The sequence below is a fragment of the Pristiophorus japonicus genome, chromosome 6 (assembly GCF_044704955.1).
Source record: "Pristiophorus japonicus isolate sPriJap1 chromosome 6, sPriJap1.hap1, whole genome shotgun sequence".
Lineage (NCBI taxonomy): Eukaryota > Metazoa > Chordata > Chondrichthyes > Pristiophoridae > Pristiophorus > Pristiophorus japonicus.
Window position 1 is genome coordinate 83,483,881 of NC_091982.1, and position 27,545 is coordinate 83,511,425.

A 27,545-nucleotide genomic window follows, 5' to 3' on the forward strand; every position below is an offset into this window, starting at 1 on the left:
AGAGGTTACTGCACATGATAAAAGTTCACGGGGTTGGGGGTAATATATTAGCATGGATAGAAGATTGGCTAACTAACAGAAAACAGAGAGTTGGATAAATGGGTCATTTTCCGGTTGGCAAACAGCGACTAGTGGGATGCCACAGGGATCGGTGCTGGGTCCTCAACTATTTACAATCTATATTAATGACTTGGATGAAGGGACCGAGTGTAATTTAGCCAAGTTTGCTGATGATACAAAGATGGGTGAGAAAGCAGATTGTGAAGAGGACACACAAAATCTGCAAAGGGATATAGACAGGCTAAGTGAGTGGGCAAAAATTTAGCAGATGGAGTATAATGTGGGAAAATGTGAGGTTATCCACTTTGGCAGAAAAAATAGAAAAACAAATTATAATTTAAATGGAGAAAAATTGCAAAGTGCTGCAGTACAGAGGGACCTTGGGGGTCCTTGTGCATGAAACACAAAAAGTTAGTATGCAGGTACAGCAAGTAATCAGGAAGGCAAATAGAATATTGGCCTTTATTGCAAGGGGGATAGAGTATAAAAGCAGAGAAGTCCTGCTACAACTATACAAGATATTGCTAAGGCCACACCTTGAGTACTGCGTACAGTTTTGGGGTCTGTATATAAGGAAGGATATACTTGCATTGGAGGCTGTTCAGAGAAGGTTCACTCGGTTGTTTCCAGAGATGAGGGTGCTGACTTATGAAGATAGGTTGAGTAGGTTGGGCCTATACACATTGGAGTTCAGAAGAATGAGAGGTGATCTTATTGAAACATATAAGATAATGAAGGGGCTCGACAAGGTGGATGCAGAGAGGATATTTCCCCTCATAGGGGAAGCTAAAACTAGGGGACATAGTCTCAGAATATGGGGTCGCCCATTTAAAACTGAGATGAGAAGGAATTTCTTCTCTGAGGGTTGCAAATCTATGGAATTCTCTGCCCCAGAGAGCTGTGAGACTGGGTCATTGAATATATTTAAGGCGAAGATAGACAGATTTTTGAGCGATAATGGAGTAAAGGGTTATAGGGAGCGGGCAGGGAAGTGGAGCTGCGTCCATGATCAGACCAGCCATGATCTTATTGAATGGCGGAGCAGGCTCGAGGGGCCAAATGGCCTACTCCTGCTCGTATTTCTTATGTTAATACAAGTAAAATTAAATACAGGTCTAGGAGAATTTCAAAATGTAAACTTATAGGTTGATGTTTCAGGTAGAGATTTTTTGTCAAAATTGATTAATATAATACTGGTTACTGCTTTGGGTTGAAAAAAATTCTAAATCTTGTTATTAAAGTGGGCCTCCTATACTTTGGACTCATCTATAAGAAGCATCTAATTGTCTGGCAGTTTATAGAGCAGTTCGTATAAACTAATCATTACACTCTGAGCGGATTAAGAACATAAGAATTAGGAGCAGGAGTAGGCCATTCGGCTCCTCGAGCCTGCTTCGCCATTCAATATCATGGCTGATCTTCTACCTCAACTCCACTTTCCTGCACTGTCCCCATATCCCACGATTCCCTTAATATTCAAAAATCTATCGATCTCTGTCTTGAATATACTCAAAGACTGAGCCTCCGCAGCCCTCTGGGGTAGAGAATTCCAAAGATTCACCACCCTCTGAATGAAGAAGTTTCTCCTCATCTCAGTCCCAAATGGCCGACCCCTTATTTTGAAACTGAGGCCCCTGTTCTAGACTCCCCAGCCAAAGGAAACATCCTCCCTGCTTCTACCCTGTCTAGCCCTGTAAGAATGTTGTATGTTTCAATGAGATCACCTCTCATTCTTCTATTTCGTTCTTCTAAACTCTAGAGAATATAGGCCTAGTCTACTCAATCTTTCCTCATAGGACAATCCCCCCATCCCAGGAATCAGTCTGGTGAACCTTTGTTGCACTCCCTCTGGCAAATATAATCCTTCCTTCGGTAAGGAGACCAAAACTGTTCACAATACTCCAGGTGCGGTCTCATAAAGGCCCTATCTAATTGCAATAAGATGTCTTTACTATTGTACACTCATAAAAGCTATAATACCATTTGCTTTCTTAATTGCTTGCTGTACCTGCAGGTTAACTTTCAGTGATTTGTGTACAAGGACACCCAGGTCCCTCTGAACACTAACATTTCCCAATCTCTCACCATTTAAAAAATACTCTGCTTTTCTATTTTTTCTACCAAAGTGAATAACTTCACATTTCTTCATTATATTCAATTTGCCATGTTCTTACCCACTCACTTAGACTGTCTATATCCCCTTGAAGTCTCTTTGTATCCTCCTCACAACTTACATTCTCACCTAGCATTGTATCACCAGCAAACTTGGATATACCCCTGTATTAGAAATGGTCCCCTCATCCAAATCATTGGTATAGATTGTGAATAGTTGAGGCCCAAGCACTGATCCTTGCAGCACCCCACAAGTTACAGCCAGCCAACCCGAAAATGACCCGTTTATTCCTACTCTGTTTTCTGTCCGTTAACCAATCCTCAATCCATGCTAATATATTACCCCCAATCCCACAAGCCCTAATTTTGTTTAATAACCTCTTGTGTGGCATCTTAGCGAATGCCTTCTGAAAATCCAAACACACCACATCCACTGGTTCCCCTTATCTATTCTACTAGTTACAACCTCAAAAAACTTATAACAGATTTGTCAAACATGATTTTCCTTTCATAAATCTGTGTTGACTCTGCCCAATCTTCATATTATTATTATCGAAATGCCCTGTTTACCACGTCCTTAATAGATTTTTGGAAGATGACAACCAATGCATCCACTTCTTTCAAAACCCTAGGATGTAGACCATCAGATCCAGTGGATTTATTGGCTTTCAGTCCCATTAAGTTCTCCAGTACTATTTTTTTGCTAATACTAATTTCTTTCAGTTCCTCATTCTCACTAGACCCTCGGTTCCCCACTATTTCCAAGAGGTTTATTGTGTCTTCTTGAAGATAGACACAACATATTTGTTTAATTTCTCTGCCATTTCCTTATTCCCCATTATAATTTCTCCTGTCTCAGCCTGTAAGGGATACACATTTACTTTTACTAATCTTTTCCTTTTTACATACCTATAGAAGCTTTTACCGTCTGATTTTATGTCTCTCGCTAGTTTACTCTCATTCTATTTTCCTTTTCTTTATCAATTTCTTGGTCCTCCTTTGCTGAATTCTAAAATCCTCCCAATCCTCAGGCTTACTGCTGTTTTTGGCAACATTATAAGCCTCTTCCTTTGATCTAATACTATCTGTAACTTCTCTTGTTAGACCATTTTTCCTGTGGGATTGTTGTAGTTTGGTTAGTTTGGCACTGACTAGACGTTTAGTGGAGGTAAAATAAATTGTGAATGCTGGAAATTCAGTGAAGGTGTGTCAGCATCAGAAAGTAAAGATATTCCAGGTGGACACCCTTCATCAGAACTGGTATAGGGCAAGGAACTTTAATGGGTCGACAGAAACAAAAAAGGATTTGACAGCACAGATATGTTAATTATTTTTAATGGCCTAGAAACAGATTTAAAAATGCTAGGAAATGTTTTGACATGTTGCATGATATATAAAGGCAATCATAATTAGTGATTCTGCAGCTGTATTTTTTCAGAGGAAAGTTTTGGCAGTATTACTAAACCTAATTGATTTAAATGTCCAATTACATTACATTTAGAAGAAGGGCATTTGTGACACTTATTTCTTCAATAGTAAACTATGAAGGTTGGAAGATTGATGTGAACGACACACTTTAGCCTGTTACCCTAAACTCCTACAATGGTGTCAAGTACTCGGATGTCATTTGGAGCTCTTCCCACATAACCTGACTGCATTTACAAAAACTACTGCCAGAGGAATATCTTCTACTGCACCAACATGCCTTCCATTAGCAAATTAACTATTTTAAATTTACAATTGTGCTAATTGTATTGGATTTTAAGGGAGTGATACATAATATTTTTATCCAAATCTGTAGATTTGATGATTTTTCAATTAACTTTTAAAAACTGTGAGAAATCTTGAATTACTTTGACTAAATCAATATTTATACTTTATTCAGACTGTGCTGATATTGCTGATGAAGTCTACATGGAGGTCATTGTTGGAGATGAGGAGGCAACAACAGTCCATGAGGCACAGATTGACGATTCTGGCATCAGTAAAGCCTTTGTGCCTGTTGCATGGGCTGCTGCATATGGTAAGAAACTGGCAGGATTTGTGATTTACATTTAACATGGTTTCAAAATCAAGACTAAACTTTTTTCTTGATGTGCTTCCGCACATTTTAAAAGAATAAGATAGCAGAGGCACTATTGCACATATTTAATAATTCGTTAGAAAATATTGTGCCAGAGGACTGGTGGATAGCTAACGTTGTACCTATATTTAAGAAGAGAAATAGAACATGTCTAGTGAACTATAGACCAGTTAGTTTAACATTGGTGGTAGGAAAAATAATACTAAAGGAGAAAATAGAAAAATATCTCAAAACCAGAAATATAATAATGAATAGTCAGCATGGATTTCAAAAGGGAAAGTCTTGCTTGACCAACATCATGCTTTGAAGAGGTAACACAGAGAGTAGACAAGGGTAATGCTGTTGATGTAATTTATCTAGAATTCCAAAAGGCTTTTGATAAGGTGTCACATAATGAGCAGAATGAATAAGGTCAGAGCATGCAGAGTCAGTGGAAAAGTAGCAGAATGGATTGCTGGCTGGCTGAAAGACAGAAAGCAGAGAGTAGGGGTAAAGGGTAGCTGTCCAGAGTGGCAGCAGGTGGAAAGTGGGGTTGGGTCGCACAAGGATCAGTGCTGGGACCTTTATTGTTCACAATTTATATTAATGATTTAGACTTTGGAATCAAAAACGCAATGTCTAAATTTTTGGATGACACCAAATTGGGGGTGGGGTTGGTGGGGGGTATAGTCAATACTGAGGAGGACGGCAACAAATTACAAGTTGATATTAATAAACTTGCAGAATGAGCATCTAATTGGCAAATGAATTTCAATAGAGATAAGAGTGAGATACAGGTATTACATTTTTGTAAGAGAAATGAGATCACATTACTTGGAAAATATGGGTTAGAGGAGCAAAGGGATCGGGGAGTACAAATACACAAGTAACTAAAAGTAGCATTACAGATTAATAAGGCCATTTTTTTTTTAAAAGCAAACCAAGTTTATTTCTCGAGAGAGAGAGAGAGAGAGAGAGAGAGAATTGAAAAGTCCAGAAGTTATGCTAAACCTGTATCGAACCTTGGTTAGACCACACTTGGAGTACTGCGTACGGTTCTGGTCACCATATTATAAAAAGGAAATAGAGGCTCTGGAGAGGGTGCAAAACATTTTTACATGGATGACATCAGAAATGTGAGGGTATACCTATTAGGAAAGGATGAACAGGATGTGTCTCTTTTCTCTTGAAAAGGGGTAACCTAATAGAGGTCTTTAAAATTATGCAGGGTTTTGATAGCGTGAATACAGAGAGAGGGTTTTCACTTGTGGGGAAGAGTAAAACTAGAGGCCATCAATATAAGGTAGTCACCAAGAAATCAAATAGGGAATTCAGAAGAAACCTCTTTACCCAGAGAGCGGTGAGAATGTGGAACTTGCTACCACAGGGATTGAGACAAATTGTATGGATGCATTCAAAGGAAGGCTAGATAAGCATATGAGGGAGAATGGAATAGAGGGTTATGCTATTACAGTTAGATGAGTAAGGATGAGCAGAGGCTTAAGTGGAGCATAAATGCCAGCACGGACTGGTTGGGCCAAATGACCTATTTCTGTGTTGCATATTCTGTGTAATCCTGCTTTAGAATTTATTAACAGCACTCCTGATGATTCCGGTAAAAGTCTGAGTTATGTAGTCCAAGAAGGCCCCAGGTTTGATAGCATATCTGAGTTAGTCAGTTAATTGGCTGACTAAACCAGACATTTAATGTCTTGATCAACCCCAAACTGAATTTTAAATCCCACTTCCTCTCTGATATGTCCTTACTATAAAGTATAAATACACACGAGGCCCATACTTGAGAGAAGGTCTCTCTGTGACCAGTTACCTTTATTATCAAGACCTCAAGTGATGAAGGTGGGTGGAGCTTCCCCTTTTATACTTGAAAATCCAGGTTAGGAGTGTCTCCCACAAGTTCGCCCCTTGTGGTCAATGTTCTCAAGGTGTATAACTTAGGTCAGCTTAAACATGGGTTACAATGATAGTTGAATACATGACACTCTCCATCACTATAATTGCCTATTTCCACCCACCTCCACAATACCTCAGTCTCGCCACTGCTCAAACCCTTATCTGTGCTTTTGTCACTTCTAAGCTCAATTATTCCAATATTTTCCTATCTTCTCTGATATTCACCACAAAATCCAATTAGTCACAAAAACAGCCACCTATATACTGTTCTGAACTAAACTCCCACTAATTTTTCTCCACCAGCCTTGTGGACCTATACTGGATCCCTGTTAACCAAAGTATTAAATTTATACCTCGTGCTCGTCTTATGCACAATTTTGCTCCACCCTATTATTGTAACTTCCTCCAGCCTTGTGTTCCTTCACCCCCTCCAACTGGCCTTGGAAATGTTCCTCCTCCCTTCGCACCACCATTGAGAGCAGAACCATCAGTGTCCTTAGTCCCACTCTCTCGATCTCTCCAGCTAATCCCCTGCACCTCTCCACTTTTTCCTCTTTTCAGAGCCATCGGAAACCGATTTTATTTAGCCAGACTTTTGATCACTCCTAATTTCTCCCTTTATCACTCAGCATCCGTTTTCCTGTCTCTTTCCATTTGTGAAGCATCGTAGCAAGTTTTTCCATTAAAGGTACTGTTTTAATGCATGTTGTTCTCGGCTCTACTAGGTTATGTAAGGTTCCTGCTTCTGTTTGTTGTATAGTGGAGTGATCTCTACTGAGTACATAATTGTAGATGCTTGGTGAGGACAGGATTATGTTTGGCTATGATATCCTCCACTGTCGTACGGCCTACTGGCGCTCGTTGTTCTGGCTTTTGCTTGAATAATGGCCATTTCAGTAAGATACTGGAGGTTGTCCAGTGACTGCAACCATACCTCAGTGCAGGAATATATCCTCAGAAAATTGAGGTAGTAAAAATCATTTAATTCATTGGTTTAAGATCTTTTAATGTAAATAATTATTTGATTTATGATCACTTTTAATCTCTTTAATTACATTAAGAAATGTAATCTTTTCTCCCATTCCCTCCCCCTAGCTCCATGATTCAGTGCACTCTGTGACATTGAACCATACAGACCAGAACCATCAGAAATCTGAGCTTTAGGTGTAGTGTAGATCATACTTTAGCAAATGGGTTCAAGGTTGGCTCCAATGTTTCTTTGCTTCCTGCCCCGTCCACCCACCGTGCGCGTACACACACACACACACACACAGACGAAGAATGGCCATGTTTGTGAGCTTCTAGAGGACCACTGCTTTCGGTAAATTTGCATCCCAGATCCGTATTTCAAAACTACTTCACTAAAAAGAAATTGTGGTTCGTGATAATATAGTGGATTAACATGCTATCATGATGTTTGGAAGGCCTGGATTGATGGGATAAGAGTTTCCTGTGTCTGTTGTATGTAAGGGTACTACAGTATTTGAAATCAGTTTGGGCAATCGTATCTCAGTTCCTTGTAGAAGCAGGCCCAAAGCACTGGAAACTAGAAATATCATAGTGGTTCATTAGAAAACTTAAAAGCAAATTAGTGGATAAATAGCCCGATGAGTAATTTTTGAATCTTTTTCCCCATACATGATGGAACATTGGAGAACAAGTATTTTGTTGCATAAGAAGTTGATTTTAAAGAAATGACTTCTATACTTTGCACATTTATTAACATTTTCTTTTATTTACACTGAAAATAAATCTGAAAATTTCATGCAAAGATTTGCTTTGAAATCCATGACAAAGTAGAATTTGAGAAGTTTTGCAATAAAATTGATAAATTACTACTTTACTCCTGACAATGTCACATTTTTAACTATAGTTGTACAGGAATCCGGAATTATTGTCCGAAAACTGGACATTTTGAGGCAAAACCCAAAATCCAGCATGGATTCAGTCAAAGATTCCGGATTTCAGACAAGAAAATCAAGTCTGAAATCTGGAATTCTTGACTAAATCCGCGCCGGATTTCGAATTTTGCCGGATTTCGGACCTCGCCGCTCAAAATCCGGCACGGATTCAGTCGAGGATTCCGGATCTCAGACTATTGATTTTCTTGACTGAAATACTGTTTGGATCTGGATAGCTTCATCTTTGTCTATGTTCCCAGTCATTTCTTGGCTCAATTCACAAAGTTTCTGGAAGTACACAAAACAAGAGCCTTAAACTTGCCTTTTGGAGGGAAATGTCAGCATTTGCAGAAAGAAAAATAATCTTTGGCACAAATATATTTTGCATTGCAAAACATTTGCATATATAAGGCACCACAAAATTATGACACCTTAATTGATATGTCATTTAAATTACATTCTTTAAAAATTGTATTGTTTTGCTCAAGGTAACAATTTTGAGGCAAAGGTAGAAAATAAGAATGGCACTTCGAGTCAGTTCCTTCAAATAAGTGACAGCACAAGTACTACCAGAGCGCTAAAGCAAAAAGCCAGGAAGAAGAGGAGGGGTGAAGGCAGACAGTGGCATACAGGTAAGTGTAGCTAGCCAGTGGAAACCAATGGTATTTGGTAGCATTAGAAACAAGTGTTTGTGAGAAAGTGGATTTTTTTTGTTCACATTTCACTAAGAATGAATATATTTCAAAGTGCACTGTACAATATGAAGAAGCAATATTTACCCAATAGTCTTAACATCGATATTTATTAAAGAGGAATGTGGGAATTGCTAATGTGCATTTAGTAGTGCAGAGCAAAATGACCGTTAATTACAGCACGCAACTGAGACTGGGGGCTAATGGGGAAGGCGGTGGGGTAGGTCAGAGGCGGTCGGGAACAGGTTTCCCGCAGGTCCTGCCAACTTTAACGGTTGGGCTGACTTGCATGTGAAGCCACATTGAGAGGCTGGCTGACTGAGCTGGTCAGCCTGCAGCACAGCACTAGGCTGCACAGAGGAGGGCGGGAGAGAGGGTTCGTGTGGGGGTGCCGGGCTGTGAAGAGGGTCAGGGGGTTGGGGCCGGGATGTGAAGAGGATCGGGGGGGTGGTGGGTCTGGTCAGGCCGGGAAGAAGATCGGGGTTTCGGATTGGGCCGGGAAAAGGAATGGGGGGGGGTTGGGCCGGGCCGGGAAGAGGTTCGAGGGAGGGGGATGGTGGGGTTGGGCCGGGAAGAGGATCAGATGGGGGGTTGGGGACAGGCCAGGAAGAGAATCGGGGTGGGGTTGGGCTGCACAGGGAGGGGGGGTCAGGCTGGGCCGAAAAGAGGATGAGGGGCTGGGCCGGGAAGAGTAACGGGGGGATTTGGGCCGGGCTGGAAAGAGGATCGGGGGGGGGGTTGGGCCGTGCCGGGAAGAGGATCGGGTGGGTGGGGTCAGGCTGGGAAGAGGATCAGGGACTGCACCCAGGAAGAAGAGGTCGAGCAGAGGATCGGGGTGATGGGGTAGGGTGGTCTGAGGAGGATTGGGTGCCAGAGGAGGGAGCGGGAGATGTGGGGCGGCGGGTAGCCTCGTGGATTGATCGGAGGCCTGGGGGTGTCTCCGATCATGGGGGGGGTGGGTTAGGCAGGGTCCCTTGCTGTAACTGTCGGGTTTTACACACGACCAGCTACAGTTAAACAGACAATGGAGGTTGAAGAAGAGGCTTCCAGCCTCATTGTAATACTTAAATTGACATCTCGCCTCCTGGCAGCGGGTTGGCTGTCGACCCAGTCCCACATCCATTGAAACCGGAAGGGGATGGGTTGGAGGTGGGTTCAGGCTGGGATTCCGATTTTCACTACCCATCCGCTCCTAACCTACCTAGGTTATAATTCCTCCCTCGGTCTCCCAAGAAACGAAGAAGAATGTGAAGTGGAAGAAATGGAATTGAGCAAACTGTAAAGTACTAAAGCTTAAAGAGGAATGTAGTTTGTGGACAGGGAGAAATACAGAGCAAAATACTGATCTGTAAGTTTGATTTTAAAAAAGGATATTTGTTGCATCTACTCTCTAAGATGGAATTACACCCATCTTCGTGTCCAGTATCCTGCACACACCCCAGGAATTATACGGGGTACAAATGTTTTTCACAAGGAAAATTTGAGAGGCACTATGGTATCCATAATGCATTACACTATTGGCATTATCCAGTGGGCACTTCCCCCATTCCTGTGCAATATACAATATCCTCCATGTAGACTGTTAATTTGACTTTTCGAGCTGGGAAAAATACTCATTGACATTCCTTGCATTTTCTTATGTGCCAGCAAACACAGTTCTAAGGCCTTCTGCTACAGCCTCAGCAGGCACTGAGCCTGTCTCTGAAATCCTCTGATTTCCATTTGGCACTTTTCAGTTTGTTTGGTTGGGAGGGGTGTGTTTCCTCCTTTATGCAGCAAAATGAGAGACGATCGCAAGATGTGTGGGTCAAGGAGACCATCAGCCAGGCTATTTTAAGTTGATTTCATTTTCAGAACAGTTTATTTCAAATTCAGAGACGCTACCAACCCTAGCCATTATTTCAGTCTATTTCTTTGTTTTTCAAACAACAAAACAAAAAAGGTTGCAAATATTATAGAGCGTACAAAGATTAAGAAAGCTTACCTGATTATTTTTTTCTTGTTTTAAAGCTGTCATCATCGGTCCTGATGGACAACCCATAACTGTCTACCCATGTCACATCTGTGGGAAGAAGTTTAAATCCAGGGGTTTCTTGAAAAGGCACATGAAGAACCATCCTGAGCAGAGCGCTAAGAAGAAGTATCAGTGCACAGACTGTGACTATACAACAAATAAAAAAGCAAGTTTTCATAATCATCTGGAGAGTCATAAGCTCATCAATAAAGGAGAGAAAACATACGAGTATAACGAGTATGGAAAAAGATTCACTCAGGCAGGAGCACTGGCCGCTCACAAACTGGTCAATCGGGAAAAAGAAACTAAAATGCATAAATGCAAATTTTGTGATTATGAGACAGCTGAACAGGGTCTTCTCAATCGGCATCTGTTGGCAGTGCACAGCAAGAACTTCCCGCACATCTGTGTGGAGTGTGGTAAGGGATTCCGTCATCCATCAGAACTCAAGAAACACATGCGAACTCACACAGGGGAGAAACCGTACCACTGCCAGTACTGTGAATACAGGTCTGCTGATGCTTCGAACCTGAAGACCCATGTGAAAACCAAGCACAGCAATGAGCTGCCATACAAATGTGACCACTGCCCTCAAACATTTTTGGATGACAAAGATCTGCAAAAGCATGCCACTTTATTTCAGGCACATAGGACCCATCAGTGCCCACATTGTGACCACAGAAGCTCCAACTCTAGTGACCTTAAACGTCATATAATATCTGTGCACACCAAGGAATTCCCACACAAATGTGAGGTGTGTGATAAGGGATTTCATCGTCCATCAGAGCTGAAGAAACATATGTCAACTCACAAGGGTAAAAAGCTTCATCAGTGCAGGCACTGTGATTTCAAAATTGCAGATCCTTTTATACTTAGCCGCCATATTCTTTCAGTCCACACCAAGGACCTTCCTTTTAAATGCAAAAGGTGCAAGAGAGAGTTTCGACAGCAAAGTGAGCTTAAGAAGCACATGAAGACACATAGTGGAAAGAAAGTTTACCAGTGTGAATATTGCGAGTATAGCACTACTGATGCTTCAGGCTTCAAGCGCCATGTAATATCTATTCACACAAAGGACTACCCTCACCGATGCGATTTTTGCAAGAAAGGCTTCCGTAGGCCGTCAGAAAAGAACCAGCATATAATGCGGCATCATAAAGAGGCTATAATGTGATGTACAGATGGGAAAATGTTTTACACAAAAAAAACTTAATAACTGTCAGTTAATTGGCACGACTCGTGAACTGTTTCTCCTGGTCTCAACTTGAGTGTTGTTTCTCAACCTACCTTTCATTCTTTGTATTATAAGTTTTTAAAAGGTATGAGAGTTGGGAGGAGGAGTCAATTGTACAAATGTTTTGGTTTCTTTACACAATCTGACTAGTAGTGTTCTGGGGTTGCCATAATTGTGAAGCCATTCAGCGAGTTCTCTGTTCTTTTTAACAATTTCAGGTGACTCGAGTTTAATTCACATGCAGTTGCAAAATATTGTATTCTACAGCTACGCTATAAAACTCGCAATTAGACCCGTTAAAATTGTTTCCATTTTATTAATCCTGGTAAATATCTGATTCACGGAACAGATGTTAACATCTATTTTTAACTTTTTTTAATCAAATATAAACCCCAATAAATAGTGATTTGTGACAAATAGCCTAGCAGGTACACACAGCTTTCCAAAAAGCTTCATGAAAAGACTGGTTCAATGGATGCGATGAAATTTCTTTTGGTTCACTCCTTACGGTTGCTGCAGCTTGTTACAGACTTGCATTTTAATACCAAAGCAAGTGTAGCTCTGTGCAGCCAGTGTGGATTAGTGCCATACTGCTGAGAGTTGGACTGCTTTTTATTATAGGGCATGTGTGGTGATTCTATGCATCCCTTTGCAAATACTTTTGATCTGTAAGTTATATAACACAGGAGTACTTCATGAATCAAACAAGTTGGTTCAGGGCTATTTAATCGATACAGATCTTGTTTTGACATTGTTATGCATATAATGTATAGGAAGTGGTATGATGGATATAGTTTTTTAGCTGGTTACTGCTCACACATTAAATGGTTGTTCACTTTGTGAATTTTTAACTTTATTCATTGTGTTGTGGTAGTTTTTGTGTTTTTTCAAATGTTGTCAATTTTTGTTTTGCACCAGATGAGAATCAGTTGCTCGAGAATTCAAAATGTTCTATTTCCAAAATTCAAAATGTTAATTTAGCAATGCCTCTTAGATTAAAAAACACTTGTGTTTCATGTGGCTGTAAAGGTTGTACACTCTGTAAAATAAGAGATCTTTTGTCACTGTTCTGTGGGATTACTATTTCTAAATGTTCTTAATGTGATGAGTATATCAATAAAACTGCATCTGTTGCACTGAAAGTTACTTCATGGTCAATCCACTTGCCCAGGCAGCCCAATCACCTTGCGGTTTTGGCAGATGCTTTCCAAACAGTTGCATTGTCTTGCTGTTAATTTTCCTGACCTTTCACATCATCTACTTTTATGTATATGGGGCCAGGTAAGGTGGTCAACCTTTTACCAAGGACTTGGAAAGATTAATGGCTAGTAACATAATAATTGAAGGTGAAGGACAAGAGAGTTTGACCTGAGAAAACAAATATATTTTGTTGTGATCTTTGGTTAGTCTGTTGGCTGCACTGCTGCTATAGAATTGTTTGAGGATGTAACTAGTAGAGTGGACAGGGAGAACCAGTGGACTTTCAAAAGGCTTTTGACAAGGTCCCACACAAGAGATTAGTATGCAAAATTAAAGCACATGGTATTGGGGGTAATGTATTGACGTGGATAGAGAACTGACTGGCAGACAGGAAGCAAAGAGTGTAGGAATAAATGGGTCCTTTTCAGAATGGCAGGCAGTGACTAGTGGGGTACCGCAAGATTCAGTGCTGGGACCCCAGCTATTTACAATATACATTCATGATTTAGACAAAGGAATTGAATGTAATATCTCCAAGTTTGCAGATGACACTAAGCTGGGTGGCAGTGTGAGCTGTGAGGAGGATGCTAAGAGGCTGCAGGGTGACTTGGACAGGTTAGGTGAGTGGGCAAATGCATAGCAGATGCAGTATAATGTACATAAATGTGAGGTTATCCACTTTGGTGGCAAAAACAGGAAGGCAGAATATTATCTGAATGGTGACAGATTAGGAAAAGGGGAGGTGCAACGAGTCCTGGGTGCCATGGTACATCAGTCATTGAAAGTTGGCATGCAGGTACAACAGGCAGTGAAGAAGGCAAATGGCATGTTGGCCTTCATAGTGAGAGGATTTGAGTATAGGAGCAGGGAGGTCTTACTGCAGTTGTGCAGGGCCTTGGTGAGGCCACACCTTGAATATTGTGTACAGTTTTGGTCTCCTAATCTGAGGAAGGACATTCTTGCTATTGAGGGAGTGCAGCAAAGTTCACCAGACTGAGTCCCAGGATGGCAGGACTGACATATGAAGAAAGACTGGATCGACTAGGCTTATATTCACTGGAATTTAGAAGAATAAGAGGGGATCTCATAGAAACATAAAATTCTGGCGGGATTGGACAGGTTCGATCCAGGAAGAATGTTTCCGATGTTGGGGAAGTGCAGAACCAAGGGTCACAGTCTAAGGATAAGGGGTAAGCCACTTAGGACCGAGATGAGGAGAAACTTTTTCACGCAGAGAGTTGTGAACCTGTGGAATTCTCTACCACAGAAAGTTGTTGAGGCCAGTTCGTTAGATATATTCAAAAGGGAGTTAGATGTGGCCCTTACGGCTAAAGAGATCAAGGGGTATGGAGAGAAAGCAGGAATGGGGTACTGAAGTTGCATGATCAGCCATGATCATATTGAATGGTGGTGCAGACTCGAAGGGCCGAATGGCCTACTCCATCTATTTTCTATGTTTCTATGAACCTTATGTTCACAGATTATACAGCAGGATTTATGATAATCAAAGAGAGGACATCAGTCTGGACTAACCCAATAAGCTGAAGAAGCCTCCATGATGATGAAGATGAAGTCAAGTCCATTTTTAATTCCTGGTAAATATCTGATTCTTACTACTTTACTCCTATAAAGTGAACAGTTCTTTAGCTTGTGGTAATCAGAAAAATTAATTCAATTTAAATTCCTATGAAGTAAGTCATGTAACGATTTTGGAATACTTGTTCAAACATAGATAAAATTGATAGATTTTTAAACAAATGTTTGTTTATGTTCGCCTCCATCCTTGGCTAGTTACATCCCCATGTACCAAATCTCTCCATCACTTGGAAGAGACAAAAAAATTGTCAATTCAGGAGTCCTTTGTCAAAATTTACTCTCTCACCCTTCATGATTAAGCAATCCCCGGGGGGCGGGGAGGGGTGTCATAAATCCATTAATTATTATCCAGAATAATTTCCTCATGCTGTGATCACCTTTTCTAGAAGGCTGTCTACTATTTTTTGAAGGACTGTAAAGTATCAGCTTTCACTGCCTCCTCTGGAATCCTGTTCTACAGGTCAATCACCATATCAGACAGTAAAGCTTTCACATGTCCAATCTCCCCCCGTCTCCATCACCACAAACACACTACTATTGTGGTGTTCTTGCCTTTAATAATCTAGATACCTGGATTTGATTATTTCTTAAATCTTCATCTCAAGTACAAACTCAAGGTGTCAAGTCTATAGGTCAATTTTTTCAGGCCAGAAATCATTATTATTGCCCTTCTTGCTGCCTTCAGATTAACATAATCCTTCCTGAGGCAAGGAGACTAAAATGGGACAGATTACTCTAAATAAGGTCCTACTAAAGCATTATATAACCCTATTATTGGGTCCTAGTTTTGTAATGTATGGTCTAGGCAATGTAGCCCATAAACCCATTATTGTTTAAGACATTATTGTTTATGGACACAGTTTACTGATGCTGCTTTGAAACTTTTGAGAGAGTGTTGAGCGAATACTCCCAAGTCTTTCTCAATATAACTTATATACATATTATATTTCATGCCCTTATTAAATGCACCTAAAAGTGTAGCTTGTCTGTATTGAAGATAATTTGCTAATCTTGGACCTTTTTTCCCAATCTAACAAAATTCATCTGCATGCAATCTATTACCCTCTTCTAAGCTTCTGAGTGGTACACAATTTGGTGTCATCAGCAAATGTAATCACTGTGCTGTCGATGTCCTCCTGATCACAAATAAATACTCTGAACAGAAGGGGACCTTACATTGAAACCTGGGTCACCTACTCGTGACTAATTCCACTGGGAAGCTACCTAATTCAAAACCATCCTTTGTTTATGGTCCCTTAGCCAATTTGTTTACCATCTTCCCGTTTCAACCCCACAGCATGAAATGTAATTTCCCCTATGTAGCACCTTAATCGAAAGACTTTTAAAAATCCAAATAGACAAAGTCTACCAGATGTACTTGATTCACTAGTGTAGCCACTTCTTGAAAAAGCTGGATCGGATTTGTCAAATATGTCCTCTGTTTTTTTTAAGTTGCATTTGATATCCCTTACAACTCCTGTAAGGTCTACATGTTTATTTATAGTATCCCTTATGATACTTTCCCATATTTTTCCCACAATAGACGTTAGACTTGCTGGTCTGTAGTTCCCCAGATTTGATTTTAATCTGGCACTACCCCAGATCTTAGTGAGTCAGACTTTCACCATTTCGTTCAGCACCCCTGGATAAATTAAGGCAGGCTTTGCTGCGTTTTAATCATTTGATCCATTTTAATTTAGCTGCTACCTTTCCTTTTGTAATCTGAAAACAACCTTTCTGGATTTTGGTACTATCTACCAAGCAAGGGGCAGATACAAACTTTCTCAATAATTTCAACTCTTCAGCCCTGTATTTATCATTTATAACTGTTCCCAAGTTATCCTGCAATGGTCTTCTTTGTTCCCTAACTGATCTTTTGAGTCCTAACATGAGAAAATGTTGTCCTCTTTTCTAGATTCATTTTAGCCCTTCTAATATTTTTTCTAGTTAACACTTAATTTTGTTGTACTTTTCTTTATCTGAAGAACTATTACCCTGTTAATAACTCCTGAAATACCTGTCCTTGATTGCCAGTTGCTGAATTAATTTCCCATGTAGCCATTGTGGCTTTCTCTCATTCTATGCTGCTTCCTTTAAGGCTTCAACTATAACCACAAGTTAAAGTCCATTAAAGAATCTTTTGTGCCATTATTGGTATTTCTGCTAAATTCCATTTGGAGCCAGAGTGTTTCTCCATCCCACCCCACCCCTGCCCCCAACTCCCCCATTTATTCCTTTCTTAATGAACGTGGCCACTCTTCTTCCCCTTCTACTAAATCTATCTTTCTTAAACAATGCATACCCATGCATGCTATATTCAGGCCCATTCTGAAGTCCCAGCCCTATTTCTGTGAGGCTCATCAGTTACGGGTTTCCAGTAGCAGTCTATAGCTGCAGTTCTGTCAAATTCTTGCTAATGCTTTTAGCATTTGTGTAGGTGCATTGAATATAAAGGGGCCGAAAAATCCCAACGCCCGAAACGAGTCGCACCTACCGTTCTTGAAGCGTTCCGTCCCCCGCAATGCATCGGGCGGACAATCCGGAGAAATTCGGCACTTCGTCGTTTTTTTTGGAGTGGGGCGGAAGTGGCCTCATCATCAGAGCAGAAGTGGAGGTTAGTCAGAGTAGTGGTCACTAGCAGAGCGGAAGTGGAGGCAGGTTAGAGTGGCCACCACAGCAAGGCATCAGCGCCGTGCTGATGACGTCATCACGCTAGCGTGTCATAACATCCCTCCCCTTCAGTTAAAGGGAAGGGCTGCTGCGAACACTGCAACCACTTTAGTGGCAAACACTGGGCCATCAGGGAGGGTTTCGGCCGGACCAGCAGCCTTGCAACCAAAAGGGGGTGCCAGGCTGCCTGTTGGTGGTCCGGCCGAACTCGTGGGTATAATTGTCAGCCCGACCTAGCAGTCGGCCGACAAAAAAAAATGGAGTCGCCAGCAGCGCCATCGCCCCTTTAAGGGCAGCTATGCCGCCAAGCCACAGAAAGAGTACCGACAGCAAAATGTTGAGGGCACCGACCAGTGGCAGCGCCACTCCCGTGGGGCAATTTTCAAAAGGGCACTTTCCCATAGGACAATTTCGGGAAGGGGTCACCGCCGATCGGTAAGGGGTCGGCGCGTGCATGCTGTGCCGGGAAAACGGGTGGAGCGGTCCCCTACACTCCAAAACTGAGGCAGGGCAATTTCTAAAATGGCGGCTCCTCCGCAGAGACTCGGCACCCAGTCTGCACTGTCCTGTGGCCGCCGCTTTCTTATAGAAAAGGGCAATTCGGCCCCAAACTCTCCAGATAATTTGAAGCAATTTTGTCTCCGGCTAACATCCATTCTTAGTGGGTCCAACTGCAGAGGTGAGTTAAAATTCCCAATGTTTACATTGACACTCTGGTTGAGCTTCTACAGGATGTATGTCTTTTTCCCTCTGATTTTTAGTTTAAAGAAACTAGATGCTTCCTCCATGTTGGCAGTAAATAGTTTGATGCCTACCTTTTGGTTACCTTCATCTTTGTTGATTAGCCCTGGTCATCCTACAAATTGGCTCTGGATGTTAATGTACTGCAGCCCCTTCTTCCATGCCCAGTACTATCACCACAAGTTGAAGTCCATAAGTCTGGACCATCTTTCAATTCTTGTGCTTCATGATTCCTGACGGTGGCTCCTTAATGGTCATTTCTCCTAAATAAGATATTTCTCCCTACATGAACAGCTACAATAGTTCCCATGAGTACCTCTTTAGCGGTCCTGGACCCTATCATCCAAGTCATCTATCCTAGCGCTGGAAAACATAGCATGGTAGCAATTAATTCCTTTTTCTTACAAAGTTCCCTATCATGAAAATCTAATGTTGGAGCCCCCAACAAATAAGGCCTTGCTCTCCTGATTGTGCTTGTCACTTTTTTTTCATCTTGGACATTGATAGTTGAATGGACAAGCCTACTTCCTAATTCCTTTCTGATTTATTTTCTTCCTCCAGTGGTGCAGGTGTTCTCTTCTCTATATATGTACCCTGGGTGGAACTCTCATCTGCACTCTGAAGCCTCTGTTTAGCTTGGCAACAGATAATCGTCAGCAGTGTGAATATGAAACTCAACTACATCCTGTGTGAGAACATGTGCAGCAAGGCTAGCCTTGTGCAGGAAAACCTCATACTAGGTGAAATGGCCATATATATATATATCACTGTAATGTCTGTAAGCTTGTAATGCTTGTAGCTCCACACTGTGGATGTGGACATATTGTGTACTGCAACTGTATAGTTAATCATTAAACAGAACAGGCTTTCCGGAGAGTTCCGAGAGAGCAGCCTGCATGTTAGGAAGCTGTGTGTGCAGTACTCTATGAAGATATCATATTTGGCAGCGAGATGGGAGATTCTTCGGATGTTTAAAGCTTAAATTTTGTTGGTGAAGGATTCAGCCAGCCGACAGAAGACTTTGGAAGTTTCTGTCTTTGGGGGAAAAAGAAAGCTACAAAATCCAAGGTAAAAAAAACAGCACACGGTGTGAACAGCTAGAGATTAAAAATGGCAGATGTGATCGGATATTTGGGTGAATATAAACACGACCGGGAACGTTTTAAAGCGTATGTGGATCGGCTAGAAATGTATTTCACTGCAAATAACATAATCGAAGTTCCAGACAATGCAGTCCAGAACCGGGCTGTGTTGGAATGTAAGAAAGCGATTTTCTTATCAGTGGCAGGTCCGGCATTATACGAAAGCCTTGTAAATCTGCTTGTGCCTGACGAGCCAAAGGACACAACGCATAAAGAGATTTTAACGAAGCTAGAGCAGCACTGTAACCCCAAACCATTAGAAATTGCTGAAAGCTATCGTTTTGGGATTCGGAATCAAAAGACGGATGAAAGTATCACTGATTACATCATAGCATTAAAAAAAGCTATCAATGCACTGTAATTTTGGAAACTTTCAAAACCGAGCATTACGGGATCGTTTTGTTTGTGGGGTGAAAAATGATGCGATCAGAAGGAAGTTATTGACGACAGATGACTTAACTTTTGAGATTGCTTGTCAGACAACGAGGTCGATGAGTATGGCTGAACAATATTCCCGAGAATTAAATAATGATTACAGTCGTCAGTCAACCAAGGTAAATCACCTGCAGGTTCAAAGTAAAAGACGGCCATGGCAGAAAGTCTCAGAAACTAGAAATTCTACCAGGGCGTCGAAGTCGTGCTATAGGTGCCTGGGAAACACATTGCTCAAAGTTCTCCAAAGTTGTCTGAAGGCAGAGTTTTCTTCTGCAGAAAGACTGGGCATCTTGCGAAGGCATGCCGACTGAAGGGTAAACCAGCTTTTAAAGCTATGAGTCCAGCGTTCAAAGCTATGAGTAGAAATCCAAAGAAACTTCATAACATGGAAGAACAACAACAGGACGAGGAGATGTTCGAGTTGCACGTCATCAGGCGCATGAGGTTAACGGACAGTGATTCAGAAAGCATCGAAATCCACATTGATGTTGTGGGATTCAAGATACCAATGGAAATTGACACGGGTGCCTCCGTGAGTGTAGTACCGGAGTCATTGTACGGCGACAAATTGTGTGATTTCCAACTGGAGAAATCCAAGATAGAGCTGCGAGACTACTCGGGAGAGAAATTTCCTGTAGTAGGCTGTATCACCGTACCGGTGAAATACTAAGATCAATTTCAGAACTTGCCTCTAATAGTAGTGAAAGGAGACAAGACTGCTTTACTAGGCAGAAATTGGTTGAGCTCACAGAAGCTGGATTGGAGTAAGATTTTCTCTGGAAGCGAGATTTTCATCAACGGAAGAGGTTATCAAGCAGTATCCGAAGGTGTTCTGCGAAACGGGCAGTCCAATTCAAGGCGAGTGTCAGGGTACAGAAGGACGCTAGATCGGTTTACTACAAGCCACGTTCCATACCATATGCACTCAAGGAGAAAGTTGAGCAAGAACTCAAAAGACTAGAGACTGAGAACATTATTTGTAAGATAGAGCGATGTAATTGGGCTACACCCATTGTTGTACCCAAGTCTGATGGTAAAGTAAGATTGTGTGGTGATTATAAGGTAACCGTAAACCAGGTTCTAGAGGGTAATGTTCCAAATACATTGCCGAATATAGAAGATTTGTTCACAACACTGACAGGTGGTCAGATCTTCTCAAAACTGGATCTTACAAATGCCTACTTACAGCTTGAACTAGATGAGGAGTCTGACTATAAATACTCATCTAGGCCTATATCAGTTTAATAGGCTACCGTTTGGAGTGTCTTCCGCCCCTGCCATATTCCAAGGAGTGATGAACCAGATTTTGCAAGGTATTGAAGGGGTAGTATGTTATTTGGATGACATACTAATTTCAGCACCAAATAGGCAAATTCATAATAAAATATTGAATGAAGTCCTCAAACGGCTAGAGAAGCACAGAGTACGAGTGTCTGCTCATAAGTGTGAGTTATTTAAAAATTCAGTGGAGTACTTAGTGTACATTGTAGACAAAGATGGTTTACATCCAACCATGGAAAAATTGGATGCGATTAGAAATGCACCCACTCCCAGGAATGTCACTGAACTTCATTCATTCTTGGGTCTTTTGAACTATTATAAAAAGTTCCTACCAAATTTGGCTACAGTATTACTTCCACTGAATGAACTTTTGAAAAAACAGGTCCAGTGGAAGTGGTCAAAAGAATGCGAAACAGCATTCAAGGAGTGTAAAAACAAATTGGTAGAGAGCATTAGGTTAGTTCACTATGACATATCTAAGGAGATTAAACTAGCATGTGATGCCTCTCCGTATGGAGTTGGGGCAGTGATCTCTCATGTATCAAGCAGTGGGGAGGAGAGACCAATTGCTTTTGCTTCATGCACTCTCAGTGCCAGTGAGAAAAATTATGTGCAAATTGAAAGGGAAGCTTTGGCATTCATTTTTGGGGTCAAGAAATTTCACAAATACTTGTATGGTCATAAATTTACCAACATTACAGACCATAAGCCCCTAACAGCAATCCTCCATCCAAAGTCCCCAGTTCCAACATTAGCTGCAGCCCGAATGCAGAAATGGGCTTTGATTTTGTCAGCATATACATATGATATTGAATACAGACGATCAGCTGATCACAGTAATGCTGATGCAATGTCTAGATTGCCTTCCCCATCACAGCTTACACCCGATAAGGAAGAAGTGTTTTATTTTTCATACATTGATGAACTGCCAGTCACAGCTGAAGAGATTGGTAGAGCAACCAAACGTGACCCAGTGATGTCAAAGGTGTATGAGTATAATGCAAATGGATTGCCAAACCAGGTAACAGACAAAGATACACATCCATTCTCCATTCATAGAAATGAATTATCAGTCGATAAAGATTGTATCATGTGGGGTGCAAGAGTGGTTATACCAAATAAATTCAGGTCCAAATTATTAGGAGACCTCCATGACCAGCACCTGGGAATATGCTTGACCAAGAGTTTTGCACGCAGTTATTTATGGTGGCCAGGTCTTGATAAAGATATAGAGTACATCGTGAGTCAGTGTACGACATGTCAATCGGTAAGCAAGCAACCACCACCAGTACCATTACAGCCACGGAAATGGCCTCCCAGGGTCTGGCAAAGGCTACATATTGATTTTGCTGAGTTAGATGGACAGCAATTGTTCATTGTAATTGATAGCCATTCAAAGTAGGTTGAGGTGTTTCCAATGTGGAAAATAACAACAAGTAAAACATTAGACATTTTACGAAAATTTTCTGCATTTGGCCTCCCTGAAGAAATTGTTTCGGATAATGGACCACAATTTCGTTCAGAAGAATTTGCACAATTCATGAGCAAAAATGGTGTGAAACATACCAAGGTTCCACCATACCACCCTGCTTCGAATGGTGCAGCAGAGCGCACTGTACAAATTGTCAAACGTGCCCTCATAAAACAAATGTTAGATCTAAATCCAAGGAAACGACAGTTATCGTTGGATCACAAATTGGCTAATTTTTTGATTGCATATCGAAATGCTCCTCATACAACTACTGGTAGAACACCAGCAGAGTTGTTTCTCAAACGACAGCCACGAACCAGATTCTCGTTATTAAACTCAAATTTGGCACTGTCTGTAGAAGAGACACAATTAAGACAAAAAGAGAATCACGATAAAGGGAGAGTAAAAGAAAAGAGTGAAATTAAACCAGAAGGTGAGAGTGAAGAACCATCATCATAAATGGTTAAAGTGGTTACCAGGAAGAGTGGTGAAGATATGTGGTCCTCGCACATATTTGGTAAAGATGTTTGATAATGGACAGATTAGGTTTGTTCATATTGATCATATTTTACCTACAGACATGGAAGGAATGATTCAATTATTTCTGACTTTTCAGATAGTTTTGATATACCAGTAGCAAATCCGAAATCCAATGTACTGGAAACAAATCCAGGAGAGAATCAGAATGAAAGTCTGAGTCCAAGTCAGGAAAACAAAGAGCCTGAAGTTAGAGTGAGTTCAAATGAAAATCAAGGAAATTCCGTGGAGGAAAATGTTCCTCAGGATGAGCCTCGAATTAGTTTAGATTCGAGACCATGTTTGGAAGGTTCTGTTCGAGAGCGAAGGTATCCTCTTCGAAACAGAAAACAAGTGGTAAAGTTAAATTTGTAAATGAGGAAAAAAAAAAGTTTTTATCCTGTGTTATGTATAAGCATGAAAGTTATTTATGATGGTTGTTATGATGGCTTTTTCATTAAGGAAGGAGGAGTGTAATGTCTAAGCTTGTAATGCTTGTAGCGCCACACTGTGGATGTGGACGTATTGTGTACTGCAACTGTATAGTTAATCATTAAACAGAACAGACTTTCCGGAGAGTTCCGAGAGAGCAGCCTACATGTTAGGAAGCAGTGTGTGCTGTGCTCTGTGAAGATATCACACTCACTGACTCCACCTAGAATGTATACAGTCCCAGAAAATGTACAAATTAACCTCCTTAGCTGATCCTTGGAAGTCTCGCCTACCATATTCTTAGTTCTAATGATACAATCCCCTGTGGGGGAGGAGGAGTGAAAAGTTACCAGTTGAATATTCCAATGCGGCCTAACTACCATAGTCACAACTCCCCTGACGTAGCAAAATGCTTTCTTGCTCTGCCCAATTCTCCGTCCAACTTAAAATACCACAGATTAAAAGCTTTTTATGTCAGAAAATTATACCATAGCCATGTTACCTGGGTTTAAAAAAACAAGTCCTGCACATAACACAAAAGCATAACTAATGAATTCATTTAACAAAATTATTGAAGTTCCCTGTGCTCCTTTAGTCGATGGGTATGTTGTATTAAATATGTATCAAACTATATGCAAAATGTTTTTATACTTTTAACATAAAATTTACAGCACAGAAACAGACCATTCAGCCCAAATGGTCTATGCTGGTGTTTATGCTCCACACAAGCCTCCTACCACCCTACTTCATCTAACCCTATATACATATTCTTCTATTCCTTTCTCCCTCGTGTACTTGCCTAGCTTCCCCTTAAATGCATCAATGCTATTCACCTCAACTAATCCATGTGGCAGATAGTTTCACATTCTAACCATTCTCTGCGTTTCTCCTGAAATATTTGTTCCGCATATACAGAGTATGGACCTCCACTAGGAGTAAAGATTGCACCTTGCAATATACATGGGATTCTTCGTCAAAGCATGGAACTGAAATGGTTGCTGAGGAGAAAATCTGGCTACGGTGAATTTTGTGGCATGAAATCCTAATTAGTGACACCCCCTGTGCAAATGTCTATCTGCCATGTGTATCCAACCATCAGGACTCTCAGTTTTGTGTACCATACTAATTCTAATTGAAACATAATTGCTAAATCACCATTTGGATGTGAGTAGAGATAGCACAATGGACGAGGTAGGTCTAACTTGGTCAACCTTCCCTGGGCTGCAATTTAGAGAGAGATGGATAGAACAAATCACCAAAAGATCAAAATCTAGCATCTCGAAGAGTTCTATAAACCCTGCAACTTTCTTTGGTGAGCAACTACAGTAGCTGTTGGAATGCTACAAACACCATTTACAGCAACTCTGGGCCATTTCTGAACTGGCACCATGGGAAGAGTCACCGATGATTGAACAGCCACCCCATTTACACATCTAAACAGGGATTGCACTAGGTACCCTATTTTAATTTTGGCTGGGGACTCTGGCAGTGTGCCTCTATGAAGTATATCATACTGCTTCAACTGCCAGCATCTCACCCAAGACATACTCATGGACACCTTCCTCCCCAACCCACAAGTGACGAGGGTAGGATTGTCAAACTTTGTAGTCATGTGAGAGGATGCTTGGGGAGCGAAGGTCAGGAGCAAATGGTATCCAGTACATTTTTTAACCAAAATCATGTTTTCAATGTGCAGGACAGTTGCATCATCTGAGGGACCCTTAATTGGTGGATATATTTGCTTGTTATTTGTGACGATACAGGTGATTCATAACAATCGAAACATAAATGGTTTTTACTCATGATATTTTGTGATCCCAAAAGAGTGAGAAGAGTGCTCAACAAAAATTTATTCCAGTGAAAAAGAAGGGCGGTAAGAGAAGGGATAACCAGCCGTGGATAACCAAGGAAATAAAGGAGAGTATCAAATTAAAAACCAATGCGTATAAGGTGGCCAAGGTTAGTGGGGAACTAGAAGATTGGGAAAATTTTAAACGACAGCAAAGAATGACTAAGAAAGCAATAAAGAAAGGAAAGATAGATTACGAAAGTAAACTTGCGCAAAACATAAAAACAGATAGTAAAAGCTTTTACAGATATATAAAACGGAAAAGAGTGACTAAAGTAAATGTTGGTCCCTTAGAAGATGAGAAGGGGGATTTAATAATGGGAAATGTGGAAATGGCTGAGACCTTAAACAATTATTTTGCTTCGGTCTTCACAGTGGAAGACACAAAAACCATGCCAAAAATTGCTGGTCACAGGAATGTGGGAAGGAAGGACCTTGAGACAATCACTATCACTAGGCGGGGTAGTGCTGGACAGGCTAATGGGACTCAAGGTAGACAAGTCCCCTGGACCTGATGAAATGCATCCCAGGGTATTAAAAGAAATGGCAGAAGTTATAGCAGATGCATTCATTATAATCTACCAAAATTCTCTGGACTCTGGGGAGGTACCAGCAGATTGGAAAGCAGCTAATGTAATGCCTCTGTTTAAAAAAAGGGGACAGACAAAAGGCAGATAACTATAGGCTGGTTAGTTTAACATCTGTAGTGGGGAAAATGCTTGAAGCTATCATTAAGGAAGAAATAGCGGGGACATCTAGATAGGAATAGTGCAATCAAGCAAACGCAACATGGATTCATGAAGGGGAAATCATGTTTAACTAATTTACTGGAATTCTTTGAGGATATAACAAGCATGGTGGATAGAGGTGTACCGATGGATGTGGTGTATTTAGATTTCCAAAAGGCATTCGATAAGGTGCCACACAAAAGGTTACTGCAGAAGATAAAGGTACGCGGAGTCAGAGGAAATGTATTAGCATGGATAGAGAATTGGCTGGCTCACAGAAAGCAGAAAGTCGGGATAAATGGGTCCTTTTCGGGTTGGAAATCGGTGGTTAGTGGTGTGCCACAGGGATCGGTGCTGGGACCACAACTGTTTACAATATACATAGATGACCTGGAAGAGGGGACAGAGTGTAGTGTAACAAAATTTGCAGATGACACAAAGATTAGTGGGAAAGCGGGTTGTGTAGAGGACACAGAGAGGCTGCAAAGAGATTTAGATAGGTTAAGCGAATGGGCTAAGGTTTGGCAGATGGAATACAATGTCAGAAAGTGTGAGGTCATCCACCTTGGGAAAAAAAAACAGTAAAAGGGAATATTATTTGAATGGGGAGAAATTACAACATGCTGCGGTGCAGAGGGACCTGGGAGTCCTTGTGCATGAATCCCAAAAAGTTAGTTTGCAGGTGCAGCAGGTAATCAGGAAGGCGAATGGAATGTTGGCCTTCATTGCGAGAGGGATGGAGTACAAAAACAGGGCGGTCCTGCTGCAACTGTATAGGGTATTGGTGAGACCGCACCTGGAGTACTGCGTGCAGTTTTGGTCACCTTACTTAAGGAAGGATATACGAGCTTTGGAGTGGGTACAGAGACGATTCACTAGGACTATTCCGGAGATGAGGGGGTTACCTTATGATGATAGATTGAGTAGACTGGGTCTTTACTCGTTGGAGTTCAGAAGGATGAGGGGCGATTTTATAGAAACATTTAAAATAATGAAAGGGATAGATAAGATAGAGGCAGAGAGGTTGTTTCCACTGGTCGGGGAGACTAGAACTAGGGGGCACAGCCTCAAAATATGGGAGAGCCAATTTAAAACCGAGTTGAGAAGGAATTTCTTCTCCCAGAGGGTTGTGAATCTGTGGAATTCTCTGCCCAAGGAAGCCGTTGAGGCTAGCTCATTGAATGTATTCAAATCACAGATAGATAGATTTTTAACCAATAAGGGAATTAAAGGTTATAGGGAGCGGGCGGGTAAGTGGAGCTGAGTCCACGGCCAGATCAGCCATGATCTTGTTGAATGGCGGAGCAGGCTCGAGGGGCTAGATGGCCTACTCCTGTTCCTAATTCTTATGTTCTTATGATCTTATAAGGGCTCATTTTTCAACTTAAAGCGCTGAACATGTTCCTTTGCAAAGAATGATTCAAAATGGTGACCCTATCTCGGTTATTCAAGCAGTCTATGCAACAAACCTACTGGCCACAGTTGATCTACAAGATGC

At 41.2% G+C, this 27,545-nt stretch overlaps 1 protein-coding gene across 4 annotated transcripts in view; it reads left to right on the forward strand.

Annotated features, from left to right (window-relative positions):
- Positions 1-13,200, forward strand: part of znf711 (zinc finger protein 711) — a 78,366-nt gene extending 65,166 nt beyond the window's left edge. For 3 of the 4 annotated variants that reach the window (XM_070883032.1, XM_070883030.1, XM_070883033.1), the window contains 3 exons: positions 4,058-4,195; positions 8,535-8,678; positions 10,749-13,200. In XM_070883032.1, the coding sequence (XP_070739133.1) occupies positions 4,058-4,195; positions 8,535-8,678; positions 10,749-11,926 (1,460 nt within the window). In that variant the 3' untranslated portion in view covers positions 11,927-13,200. The remainder of the gene's footprint in view (positions 1-4,057; positions 4,196-8,534; positions 8,679-10,748) is intronic. The other variant, XM_070883034.1, reaches the window with a different exon arrangement.
- Positions 13,201-27,545: the final 14,345 nt, after the last annotated feature.